This window comes from Grus americana, chromosome 3 (assembly GCF_028858705.1).
Source record: "Grus americana isolate bGruAme1 chromosome 3, bGruAme1.mat, whole genome shotgun sequence".
NCBI lineage: Eukaryota > Metazoa > Chordata > Aves > Gruiformes > Gruidae > Grus > Grus americana.
The window spans coordinates 60,850,023-60,862,921 of record NC_072854.1 but is presented as its reverse complement, the minus strand read 5'-3'; the positions used below and the strand labels follow the sequence as shown (position 1 = coordinate 60,862,921).

Genomic DNA, 12,899 nt, shown 5'->3' with positions numbered 1-12,899 from the left:
TGATACATCACTTTCATCAGTAAAGTTGGTGAAAGTACAGGATTCAAACTTCATAGGCTGCAGAGCTCCTCATTGATGAACATCTGCACTTTATTTGCATAGGAGGCATTTCTAAGCGATTTCAGAATCTGGATTTTATTTTCCCATTTGTGTATTAATTTATCACCAAAAAAGGACAAGAATGTGTCTGTGTGGATTGTTTGTCACTTCTTGCACAGATGTTCCTTCTTTTGAGACTGCAAAGTACTAATAGAAGTTCACTGAAGTTTGCACCTACTGTTAACCATCTGTGTCCCATAAAATCTGGTGAGCTTGGAGAGACAGCAGCCCTGCCCATTTTGTACGTGTTTTGCATGGGGAAACAGTAGTGCTGTGAGTACTGCTACTACTATTAATATAACTATGAGGATCAGATGACAGTTCCCAAATTTTTTTATTTTTTTTTCAGTACTGCATTGCAGTTTGTGGTAGTGCTGGGGTTGGTGGAGTTATGTCATGGCTGTAGAGCTTTTGCCAGCCTGAAAGCTACCAACCTATTTTAAAAGATACCGAGATGGTGTGGCAGCATAAACAGGTCAACAAGGTTATGAGAGTTATAGGCTAATCTATTCAAGAAGGTATTCAGGCTATAACTACGGCTACAGGGGCCCAAAATAATCTGACTCACAGATATATAGCAATCTTTCAAAGTGCTGTAAACAAAGCTATTGCAAATGTTCTTCCATTGGTCTTGCAGCTGATTTTGCCAGCCTAAAGATATTGGCTACCATGGGTGGGTTGGTTTTTTGATTGTTTTGGGTTTTGGTTTTGGGTTTTGGTTTTTTGTTTGTTTGGTTTTGTTTTTACTTCCTTATCTGAAAGAGGCTGGATAGCAAGGTCTTCATTGGGAGGTTTTGTTAAAACTCTTCACAACTCTTATTTATATACGTATTTGTTGTTTGTAGGCTACCACAGAGACCTTTAGGAGTGAAATCTTGTATGTTGACTGAAGTCTAGTAGTATTTTCCTCCATAACTTTCATAGACTTAATATCCAGAGCAGCTTGGAAGGGACTCCAGAGTGTCTCCAGTGCCTGGTCCAGCCACATGCCTTTGTGTGGGAGCTTTCACCTACCAAATGGCGGGTTCCTAACTTGGGATATATACGGTGTAGATTTCAACAACTGTGGTAACTGTCTTAATTTCCTTCATAATTAGTGGAGAGAAATACATGAGAGAGAACATCTGGTTTGATTTAGATGTCTTCTTGTTGTTCTGTCATCCTTCAGTGGTGTCGATCTCTCCTCAGTGAATATAAAGGGAATGCAGATGATTAATTCAGATATAGATATCTGTATATTTATACAATGTAAGCGTCTCCATTTGTCATTTATAATGACAGCATTTTATCTTAAAAATTCTTTTAAAAGTCTGCTAGTTGTTTCCAAATTGCTTTCTGCGATTTAAATTAAAGAAAACATAAATTGCAGTGATACCACCTACATAACAGGACTCTTTAGTTATCTTTGGCATCTCTCATTTGAAATGTCTTTACTGACTCTGGACGACTATGACTGGGAAGCTGCCTAGGGCTGCCAGAACCACTGCCATCTTTTAGGTGGCTCTTGATTGACTTCCAGCTCAATTTATGTCTACTTTTCCCTGTTTTCCTTCAAAATTAGGGTTTGGTAGGCTGTCTGGAGGTGGGAATGCCTTGGGTGGCCAGTGGTGGTATCCTGTCTCCGGCTGGGGTGTGCCCTTTGTGCGTGGTGCTGATGGTCCTCTTGGGAGAGGAGCTGCGGGCACTTACGGGCTGTGTCTGCTTTGTCTCCAGCCATCTTGCTGGTGATAACTGCCTTCATCCCTTCGCTGCTTTCCCCTTTGGGAGGACAGTCTTAGCTAATGTTGTGTATAATATTTTATTCAATTAAGCTGTTTGGCTTACTCTCACTAGTAAGTTAGCAGAACTGGTAGGAAACAAATAATAAATGATGACAGATAAAGTTATTTTGCAACAATAGCAAGTCCCCAGTCACTTCCTCTGCTCTGTCTTCTGCTTTCAGTTAGTGTCCACCTTATAGTGCCTGCTGATTAAAACATTTCACATTTGACATCTGGTTTTAACCCCATATGTTTTGGCTGCAGCGTTTGTGAGTGTTCTTTATGTAGAAACCAAGAGAGCAAGCCTTGAATCTCTATAGAAATAACTTTTCTTTGTGTTGAGTTTTGCTTCTGTTTTTCTTTCCTTCTGGCCTGCATTCCCATTGAAGAAGAATGTGATCATGATGACATAATCTTTTCTTTTACAGAAAAAATCTGAAATCATTTTTTGCAAGATACAAGACATTGCAGTGGACAAGTTCTTATGCTTTGCCAGACTTCCCTTATGATGTCAAATGCATATTAGCAGAAAAAAAATGCCCTGATCACAGTATGAGAATAAGGATTATTGAATTTTTGCAAGCAGACATGACAAAATACCTAGGAGGATCACTGTGAGTAAACATTGTTAGATTTATTTGGGGACATTACCTGTTGGCTGCAGAAGTAAACTTTCAAATGAATGTAAAGCCATTCTCTTCAATATGCTTGCTTAAATAGAGGAGGCTGAGGGCCTGAAACCTGTTGAAGTCAAACAGGAAGTTTTCATGCAAGCCTTAAATATTTGCTATTTGGAGGGGACTCGATAGCCTTAGAAACAGGCAGTTTAATGTATGTCAGTATAGACTCTAGGCAGTGTCCAACACTGTCTGGAATACGAACTATTTCTTTTACATCTCCATCTTGTTTGCACAGGTATCCGAACAGTCAGCAATATAACATTGTTGTCAATGCTCTGCTGCAGGCGTACCCATTCCTCGATGAAGATGGGAATGGCTTTGTAAGTATTGTAAAATTGAAAAATACGGAAATAATTTTTTTTCCCCACATAATCGATCACAAGAATATAACCTAGTTCAGAGGAAATCAATATAAATTTCTTATATACTGGCTCTATTCAGAGCTGTAAGCTTCACTTTGACATATTTGGCAAATCACATTCTTATTTCATTATATTAATTAAAGTTTAATCCAGTTACAGGCATTCCTCAAAGCCACTGTGAAATCATGCAGACCTGTACATGAAGTCCCTGGTTGCTTGTTAGGTACAGTTTCTTTCCAGACGGATTTTCCCCAAAGGATAAATTTAAGTAAATGTGACTTATTTTTGTTTTTAAAAACAAAGAAGGGAAACCTTTAGAAAATTGTCTGTATGAGGACTAGCGTATGAGCGATGCTCTTGCAATGCAATATGATCACTTGTATGTTAGATAACTAGCTTCATCAGGTAATAATACTACTGGTTTAGGTATGTCGGGAATCTAGGCCTAATTATTTGGGGTCCCAGTAGGAATACAACAGAAAGCAGTGGAAAGAGATAACTTAAATTTGAACTACGTTTTTTCACTCTCGTAACCCAGAATACATATCTGTGGTCTCAGAGGACAGTGTTCACCTTTTGACTTCACATCATTGCTTTGCCACGTGATACTTTTATAGCATCTTGTAAAAGCTTGTGAGACTCAGTGGGGATTGTTAGCTTTAAACATATATGAATATCTCTCTCATCTACAGTTCCTGCAGAAAGCAAAATAATTTTGAGAATAAAAAAAAAAGTGAGGCTTAAGGGGTGGCTAGTTCTCCCCTGAGCCAAGGCATTGTAGGAGGGAAGAGTCTAAAGAAAACAAACATCTCAGAAAGGAGAGAGGGAGCAGAAGGATCAGAGAGCGATGGTCCACCCTTATTTTCAATCAGGATTCCTCTCTGAATACCCCAGCAGGGGTCCCGGCCGGGGTCCTGGGTAATGCTACGTTTCGTCTGGCTCCCTTTGCCAAGGGGAGCTGGAATGACCTTCAGGGCATCTCCGAGGACCTTTTTACAGTCTTTACTTTTTAAAACTGTTTTAAAACAGAGGTTCTTAAGCTAGGTTTTCAAAGGGCTTTCAGTGCAGCAGAACTGTAGACTGAGTGAAACTACTTATAATTCCGTTCTTTGGGAAATGGCTCATCGCTTTCCAGATTGGTGCTAGAATTGGTGCTGGAAGAAACTATCTGGCAAGTTGCGTGATGGGGCAGAGACATGAGAGTTGTTGTTCTTTATCTTTTGATGTTTCTTTCACACTTACGAGAAAGAATGTCTGGAAGAAACCACCATAAGGGAGCGAGGAAGCTGGAATTAGCAGTTTGTGATATTGCAGTCTAACAGTTCTGAGCCAGCCCCTCTCCATTGCCTGGACTGAGGCACTAAAGGTGTAGGTCTGGATACTTAATTCATCCTCACCTCCTCCTCCAAACTTATTTTTATTGGCCCTACTGCTAGACATTCTGTTCTTCCTTCATGATCATAAAGGCTATAAATACTTTTTTTTTTTTTTGATCTGAGATAGTTCTGTGTTGCAGCAGCTTAAAACAAACCCTACAACATATGCACAGCTACTTAGCGTGAGGCTTGCAGTAAATCTGAATTCATATACCTTTAAGAAACAAATGAACATCGACAAAAAATGGCTAACCACCATTCTTTCATCTTTTCTCGGAAAAAGTGTCTTCAGCAGCTCACAAAAATGAAGTTTTTGTAGGCTTTTCTTTTAAAATTGCCTCAGGTTAGCATGGGACTATAAGAATTACAGCTTGTTGTTCCTGATAACAGTATTGAATCACAGGTCTTGTGAGTTGTAAACTATTGCTTACTGAGAGGTTTTGAATACCTCACACTTGTTTATTTATAATCATTAGACAGTTGTTATATTTTATTAATAGTACATTGAAAGTACTTAAGAAAACTATCATCAATAAAATAATTCAGAGGTAAAGCAGAAAGCTCTTTATTTGGGGACTGATAGCTAAATGTAGAAAAGGAAAACTGTAAAATGAGAGTAGTATTTTAAGCAAAAATGCTAGTTACATTAGTTATTAAATAACATATGTATAACCTTCTGGAGATTCGGTTCATATAATGTGGTTTTGGCGTCTACATTAGGAAGAGAGGAATAGCATTGCGGAAGTTCTTGTTTCTTCCTGCAGACTCCAAAGGGAGCCTGGGGTGGCCAGCTGTGCACAGATGTCTGTGCCCCCTCCTTTCGGTGTCTTGTAAGGCTGGAGAAAGGGACACACTGAACGTGGCAATTCAGCTGGGCAGGCCTCTCAGAATAATGGTTGCCAGGACCAGTAGACTAATAAAGCTATTTGAGTTTATTTAGAATACTAAACACCACATTTTCAAGTCTTTGGACTTTTAATTTCTTGTCAAAGTTACAGCAGAAAGAAATAGTCGTATGCATTTCAAAAAAACAAAAGGGATGAACACAGTTTGGAGTACTAAGTCTTGCGTTCCCTCTGGCATGCTGGAGCTCACTTTTGCCATCGGGTGTTTTCCTTTCTGCTACGCAAAATGCTCTATCCACTGTATTGTTAATGGCATTAATTTATTGCTCTTTACTTATTGCTGTGCTATGTCTCAGTTCCTAGATTCAGTTAAACTCTAAATTCATGCTTCAAAGGAAAGGAATTGCTTACCCTTTGGGGTGGAGGAGCAGCCACAGCATCTGCTGGGGTCCGCAGAAGGCTGCAGCAGTTCTTAATGCGATGCCCCGAGGAGGTCTGCCAGTGGTCTGATTTTATTTTTAACTCATGAATCTTGTGGTTTGGAGCCCTTCACCAGAAATGGATGCGTCTTGGCTGCTGGAAGGATGCTGTGGAAACTGTTCTGGGTTCTTCCGCCGCCAGTGTGCATGCCTGTGCGTGGCGTGGGTGGGCAGGGGCAGCCCGTGGGGCGTTCTGGCTGGGAAAAGGGAAAGGTCATCCCATGAGAGAGCTCCACATTCCAGAATTAGCTTTTTGCTTCTGACCAAGAACAGAAAATCAGAACATAAAGATCTTGATGGAATGAAAAACTTGGAGAAACTTTGAATTGGAAATGTCGGCACTGCTGTTGCAACATTTTCATGGAAATGAAATGGCTTGGAAAGGGGAAAGATATGCTGGAAAACATAGAGGAACAACAACAAGAAAACAAAGCTAAGAGTGCCTAAATTCACACCACTATTTTCAGGACAGGAAAAAAAATTACTTGCAAAACTTTGAACATGCCTTTTTTTTTTTGTTTTGTGTTTGGGATGTTTCGGGTTTTTTTCCCCCCCAAAACACTGGACACTTTATTTACAACTCTAAACTATTTTAAACAAGTAATTTAAGCAATGCGTGCATTACGTAGAAATGTAGTCTGGTATTTTCAATCATCTCATACAGTTGTGATGAGAGGTCATTAAAAGGTTAGTGTTTCAAGATTTATTGGTAGATTTAACCAAGAAAATAGAATTATGGATAAAGATTTGCTATTTAATTTTGCAGTAGAGAAAAATATGTTTTTGTGCCATTGGCCCTTGAAAAGGATATCTGATGGAATATAGTCTGAATGATGATAATGATCCTAAATTAATAAGTTTAAAAATAAGGTTACAAATAAGCTACTTATATACTATGAATTTAAAAAGAAGGTTATTTAGTATGTCATTATAGAAGCAGGAATTAAGAAAGAATTATCTGAAATCCTAAATAATAATTTAAAAAATTAAATCATTTTATACTAAGAGCAAAACTCATTTGAGGTCTGTGGAGCACTTGGAATGAAATTAATTTCCCCACCCTGTTCCAAGATTAGCTTTTGGAAAGAAGTGCTTTAAGGTGTTTACCTAAGGAATTTTTCCCATAATGTTTTCTTCTACTTAAAGAACAATGTTATCATAAAGTAACACATTCAACATTTTAAAAAATGAGTGTCAATTTAATCATGAAATAGATTATTAGATTTCTGGTCTATAACGTAACCAATGCAACATTTCTAAGTAGTTACAGACAAATAGGCTATATAGAAAAAGCCAAGATCATAGTTGCAGCAAAATTAGCATGACACCGTTTCTCGACCGCTTCCAAGATACTATTCTATTTGCATTTATTTCTTTTACAAGGGTTAAAACCAACCATTTGGAAAGGGTCACTGCCCTTATTTCATTTCATCTCAGACAACAATTGAAAATTGTGTGATTTCAAGACAGCCCTACACGAGGAGGGAAAGACGGGGCGCTCCCACCCGCACCGCGTGCCGGGGGGCTTTGCATAAGCTGCTCCCCTGAGCGCGGGGCTGCCGAGCGGTGCCGTGACGCCGGTGAAACCTGGGATCCCAGTGCTGACATGCCTTATTTATGTAACCGCTGCACGCAAAATGATTATTCGCTAGTAAATTACTGCTTTTTGTCTGCGTGTAATCCTTTCCCTCCTGTGTCAGACAAACACAGACTAATCCTGCTCTGTTACAAGCATTGTAAACCTTCCTGGAGTGGAAGTGAGCTTTTTTTTTTTTTGGGAGGTGAATGTGAATGAATAGAAAATAAAGTTACCAGCTCAAAAATGGTAATGAAAGCATCCTTTTTAAAAGATGCATTACCCACTAGGGAAACCACATAAATGTATGTGCTTGCAGTTTCATTCATGAAACAGGCATGTGTGAAGGGACTTGCATAAGCTTATGAGAATCCTATTACAGAAATAGATTTAGTTAAAACTCTTAATTTATCTGAGGACAAGAAGATGAAACAGCTGAATGTTTTGAACTTTGAGGGGATATTTAAAGCTCTGTATAGGTGTCAGCATATTCTTTCATGTGGAAGAATAAGCAAAAATGTCTCCTAGCCAAACAAAGGTTTTCAAAAGAAAGAAACTGCACAACACTCAACTCAGGGGATATTTAAATTGTCAGCTGGTAATGTATTCTGGGACAATAGTGTTTTAAAATATTTTAACATCTGTTGAACACTTCAGAGAAGCGTTAAACTAAAGGGTTTTTTGTTTGCTTGTTTCTTAACAGCCTTAAAATAACAATATTAAAAAAAAATTTTGCTAAGCACATAATGCTGGGGTATTTGCATCAGGGCCAGAATTGTAAATATATTTAGGAACCTTAATGGGATTTTCGAGGCATGTAGTCACCTTACTGCTTTTGAAAACAGCGCTGGGGTGTAATACTCAAACTGAGGCTGTAAATATGCCTTGTGAGTAGACCGGGTGAGCAAGTTGTGCTCTACTTCTCATCGTTACGTTTAGGTTGGTGACGACGTGACCCCTGCTTTGGCAGAACCCAAAGTCTGAAGTTTACATACTGGAAATGCAGATGGGTTTGTTTTCTTTCCAGTTCTCAGATGTTCACATGTGACTGGCAGTGAGAGGATACTTCTGTACGAGCCCGTAGGTGGGTGGCAGAAAGTGTCCCCCCCGGGGAGCACACCTGCCCTGGCCAGCCCAGGGCTGCCCAAGAAGAGCTGAGGTAGATGCCACAGGGGCTGTATTCTCATAGATCTTCTGCTCTCATTTTTCACCATTATTGGAGGCCTTGCTTTTAGGTTTGAGGACCTGTAAGTCAACCCTAGGGAGCTGGGAGGAGTATTTTGAGCAGGAGAAAGGCAACATAACGCTGCCCTCAACACCATCCTCGCCCTCCCATCCGTACCCTGTGGGCGAGAACAGCAGGTGTGTCAGGCTCGCTGCAAGGAAAGATACTGTACTACTTAGTCCACTTTTACTGAATTCTGGTTTACACTAAATTTAACCCTTAAAGTCATATGACCTTGACTAATAAAGGACATAATTTTGGTAAGAAATTTGGGGTAATGATTCTTCTGTTTATATCGTGCTTTAGTATGTCAGTGAGTACAGGCTTGAGTATAGTGTTCAGTAAGAGTATGGTATTAAGTGAGTATAGTATTGGAGTCAATTTTAGAAAATTAGGTAACAGATGTTTTGAATATCTCTTGCTACATTGTCATCTACAGTCACTTTTGTGACTAATTTTTGATGCCTCTGACTGTTGAAAACCCCTCAATAACTGAAATAAGAGGTTGCTTTTGAGGATCTGACAAAATATTTTCAATATTCACAGCTGCAGGTTTTGCCTGCAGACATGTTTAGCAGCCTCGGCTTAGTAATTGCTTCCCGGCTTGCCGGTAGTTACATGGCTGGGTCCCGCCACAGGATGCCCAGCCAGGGACTGCAGGCGACCGGCCGTCTGTCCATAAGGATGCACGAGGAAGTTCAGCTGCCAAGGAGCGATCAGCAGCTCTGTTAAACAGGGACTGCGTCCACTTGTTGTGCAGAACTGCCTTTAAGTTGCAACTTGCATGCCTTAAGGAGTCTCACAAATGCTAGGACCTACTTAAATGACCCTCTTAATTTGGCAGTTTTGAGTTCAGTTTAATAATACACTTCATCCAGTGTAACTGTAGGCTCCCTGCAAAAGGGAGCATCCCACTGTGTCTTTCCTGCTCCCTTGTGTTAGATGTAATAATGATACAACTGCACAACCAGTCAGATGATGTTCAGAGGCCGGGGAAAAATAATCCACTCAAAAAACCCCAAACCAAACATTAGTTTTCTGTAGCATCAGTGAGCTGATCTGATTCACTGTGTAGTTTCATGACCTGATGTCATGGTGGATCCCAAAGTAAGAGCTGAGAAAAGGAAAGCAAACTGCAGTTTCACTGACAGCTCTGGTTATATTGGATAAATCTGATCCTTAGGTTCAATTACTGCTATCCTTAATGAACCACACTGGTGCCAGTAGCCCTGCTGTTTAGTTGCCGTAGAGTCATATACCACAGGTGCTTATGTTTCCTTCAGTCCTGAAGCCACCAGTACACTGATGCCACCCTATGAATCTTTTTCTGCTTAGTGGCAAACACTTTTTAATAAAATAGGGTTAGATAAAACAAAGTGACCTTCTTTAGGAATGGGGCAAATTCTTGCAAGAAATTGGTAATGACAGATTTCTTTTTTCCCCATGCAGTTGCTATGGAAAAGGGCCCTTAAAGATCGTTTCAAATATGTGCGAAGACCCATTGAAGATGATGAGCAAGTCCTGAGGAACAAATGCAAATTTGGCCACAGGCGAGGACAGACCAGGAAATCTTCTTGTGCTGAAAACAAACCTGATGACGTCCGGGTGCAAGTAGAGGTAAGATTTTTGGCACTTAACTGAGTTCCATGTCTTTTCAGACAGTAAGGCCACCAGCCAGAAAAGGATCGAATGAAGTGATTTCATCCTACTTAAAGTCATTTTGTATAGAGTTTGTCCTATAGCCAGACCCTTTACTTTGTTTTGTTTCTGGATAACTAAGTATCAACAGCGGATACTGGATGCCTTGCACATTTGTTGCCAGTTGGACATAAAATTCTATTTTTTTTTAAATGCCCATTCTGGCATTTTTGAAATTCCCATTCTGCTTTAGGTTATACACCTCCAACAGAGGCTTACATCTAAGAGCTGAAACCTCTGTACAAATAAGAATGCAAAGCACTATTTGAACTGGTAGCAAATGGCCGTATCCTACTGGCACATTGCACTTTGTTATGTAAAAGCTCTTTGTGTTCATGGTGATGATATATATAGGGATGCTTATGAACGTATGCGTGCAGTTTCTGTATTTCCCTCTAGTTAGAGAATTCAGAGAGCCATCGCTGTTCAGCAAGTGTTTGAAGCATACTAGTTAATTTATACACTTTCATAAAAACATTAAGGTTCCAGTTATGCTTTGCCAGCACTCCTCACACTACCTTCAGTGCTGCAATTAAAATGTGGTCAAATTAAACAATTGTAAGAAAGTGATAAGATATTAAAGCAGATATTTGACTTTAGTTTACATATGTCCATCCTGCCTTTTACCAGACACATGTCTTTAGGGGAGCAAGTGATTTACTGGATGCATTTCTACATACATCTCCCTTGTGTTTGAAGGTAGCTGTAGTTTTCTACCCAAAAAGGAGATATATGTTTTTGGTTTGTTTTTTTAGAAGCTCTAGTAACTTCTGTTTATCCCCTTTTGATTAATATGTGCAGGAGTAAACACTTCCCTCTTTTTGCCTGCTTTAGTTGAACAGTTTGCAGAACGTATGAAGTAAGATACCTTTAATTTGGTTGAAAACAATAAACAGTCTCGCATGCAGTAAAGGAGACATGATAGACTCCTAGTTTTGTGTATGTATTGAGTTAGCCATTCTTTATCTGCTAATACTTGGAAAGAGCAAATGTGGGTCTTTTTTTTTTTTGTCACATCAGCTAGTTGAGAAGGGTTTTGTAGTGATCCTGTAGGGACTGCATGATCCACTTTTTTTTTTTTTTCTTTTTTATAGAGAAGGTGTAACTGCACTGTGCCGTGTGTCTGTAAACTGCATTGCCCAAGGCCATCACTGGTCATCCCTTGTTTGCTTTAGAAATTGAAGAAGAAAAAAGTACGTTCCATCTCTTCTAAAGTCCTAGGCATTTTCTGCTAGCCTTAAAGTGAATGAGTGTTAAACTGAAAGGAGCTGACAGGATGCTGAGTATCCCTGAACAACTTTTCCTTCCTCTCTTCCTCCGTCCCTCTCTTCCTCTCTTCCTCTTCTTTCTCCTTCTCTCTCTCTCTCATTTTTCCTGTATCCTGAACAAATATATAAATATAAATGCAAGAATTAACACATATGAAGCCTATTAAGTCTTAAGAATGAGTCCCACAAAATTGAGGGAATCATAACTTTCTTAGTTTTAAATGTGTTTCTACATTGAAAGCAGGTATGCCTGGCTCTGAGATCCTAAATTATGTCACTACAAATGTACACAGCTGAACAAGTCATTTAATATTCTTTTAAACAAATGCAGTGTGGTGTTTTTCATTCTGTATATTTAGGAACACACATAAAGGCACCTTTCTGCCAGTCCTTGGCACCAACTATTTTGTGATAAATTTAAACTGCTAAATGAAGAGTTTTAGTGTCAAAAAATAAATATTTGGTCTAGAAGTCAATACAGAGGCAAAACCAAATGATATTTGAATTACCATTAGGCAGATCCCCTTGTCTTCATCCATTTTCCAAGTTTGGAAGAACAGGTCAGCCTTATGTGAACTCTAGAAGCCAATAGAGTTCCAGGTTAAGGAGACCTTTGGAGAATGATCAGTCAAGGATTCCTAGCCCCTTTGTGTCTCCACACTCTCCCTTAAATAGGCAGAGTAGGACCTTTAGGGCATGATAGGTCAAAGCCAACTGGCAAGCAGTGCAGATGAGAGAGCACATCTGTTCCCAGCAGATGACCTACTTACCAGCCGCGCAGCTGACTTCTGTGTTGGGCTTTAGTTTCTGAACAGTCGTAAGATGTAACTCTGTCAGATGTGCTTTGCGTCAGTATAATCTTGGATTGTTAATGGTATGAAACTGATAAAAAGATTATTTACTAATAGGAAATGCCTTGCTGGTATACCTGGCAATTTTTAATGTAAAAAGAGTAATAAAGGTATTACTACTAATAAAATCCTTGACTCCTCTCCATTTCATCATGTGAAAAAACAGTTCCTTGCCAGGACAAGCTCCCTGTGATGTTTTGGGATGTGCTTAGAGCCACAGATGATGTCTGTCCAAGCCTGGTTACCTGCCAGCAGGCATTCCTCCTCCAGACACAGCAGGAGCGTTACTTGGCCTCCTATGCGGGGCACTGCTTCCAGATGCAGCATCTGGCTTTCTCCTCCAGTTTCTTTAAAACATCTGCTGATGTGTTGCTCATTACAGAGCATTATATTCAAGCAGGACTGAAGAGTATACTCATTTTAGAGTGGCTAGCATTACAGGAAAGGTCTTGAGCAAGTGCAGTGCCTGGGGCTGTAAAATGATGATGAAGTAAGCACGTAAACCCATGCTGGAGCTGTCTGTCACTGAAGGAGACTTTGCTTGAAATGATGCTCTCTACAAATGTTCATCAGGTTGAGCCACCATCAGAAAGAAACTTGGACTATGCCTGACATAGACATTAATATGAGCCTCCATGCCTGAGGGATATTCGGAACTTGATCAGGAAAGCCTCCTTAAT

At 39.7% G+C, this 12,899-nt stretch overlaps 1 protein-coding gene across 1 annotated transcript in view; it reads left to right on the top strand.

The window, feature by feature from the left end:
• Positions 1-12,899, top strand: part of SAMD3 (sterile alpha motif domain containing 3) — a 41,343-nt gene that overhangs the window by 13,690 nt on the left and 14,754 nt on the right. Inside the window, exons 4-6 of the mRNA XM_054819614.1 lie at positions 2,288-2,473; positions 2,775-2,859; positions 9,852-10,019. Of these exons, the coding sequence (XP_054675589.1) occupies positions 2,288-2,473; positions 2,775-2,859; positions 9,852-10,019 (439 nt within the window). The remainder of the gene's footprint in view (positions 1-2,287; positions 2,474-2,774; positions 2,860-9,851; positions 10,020-12,899) is intronic.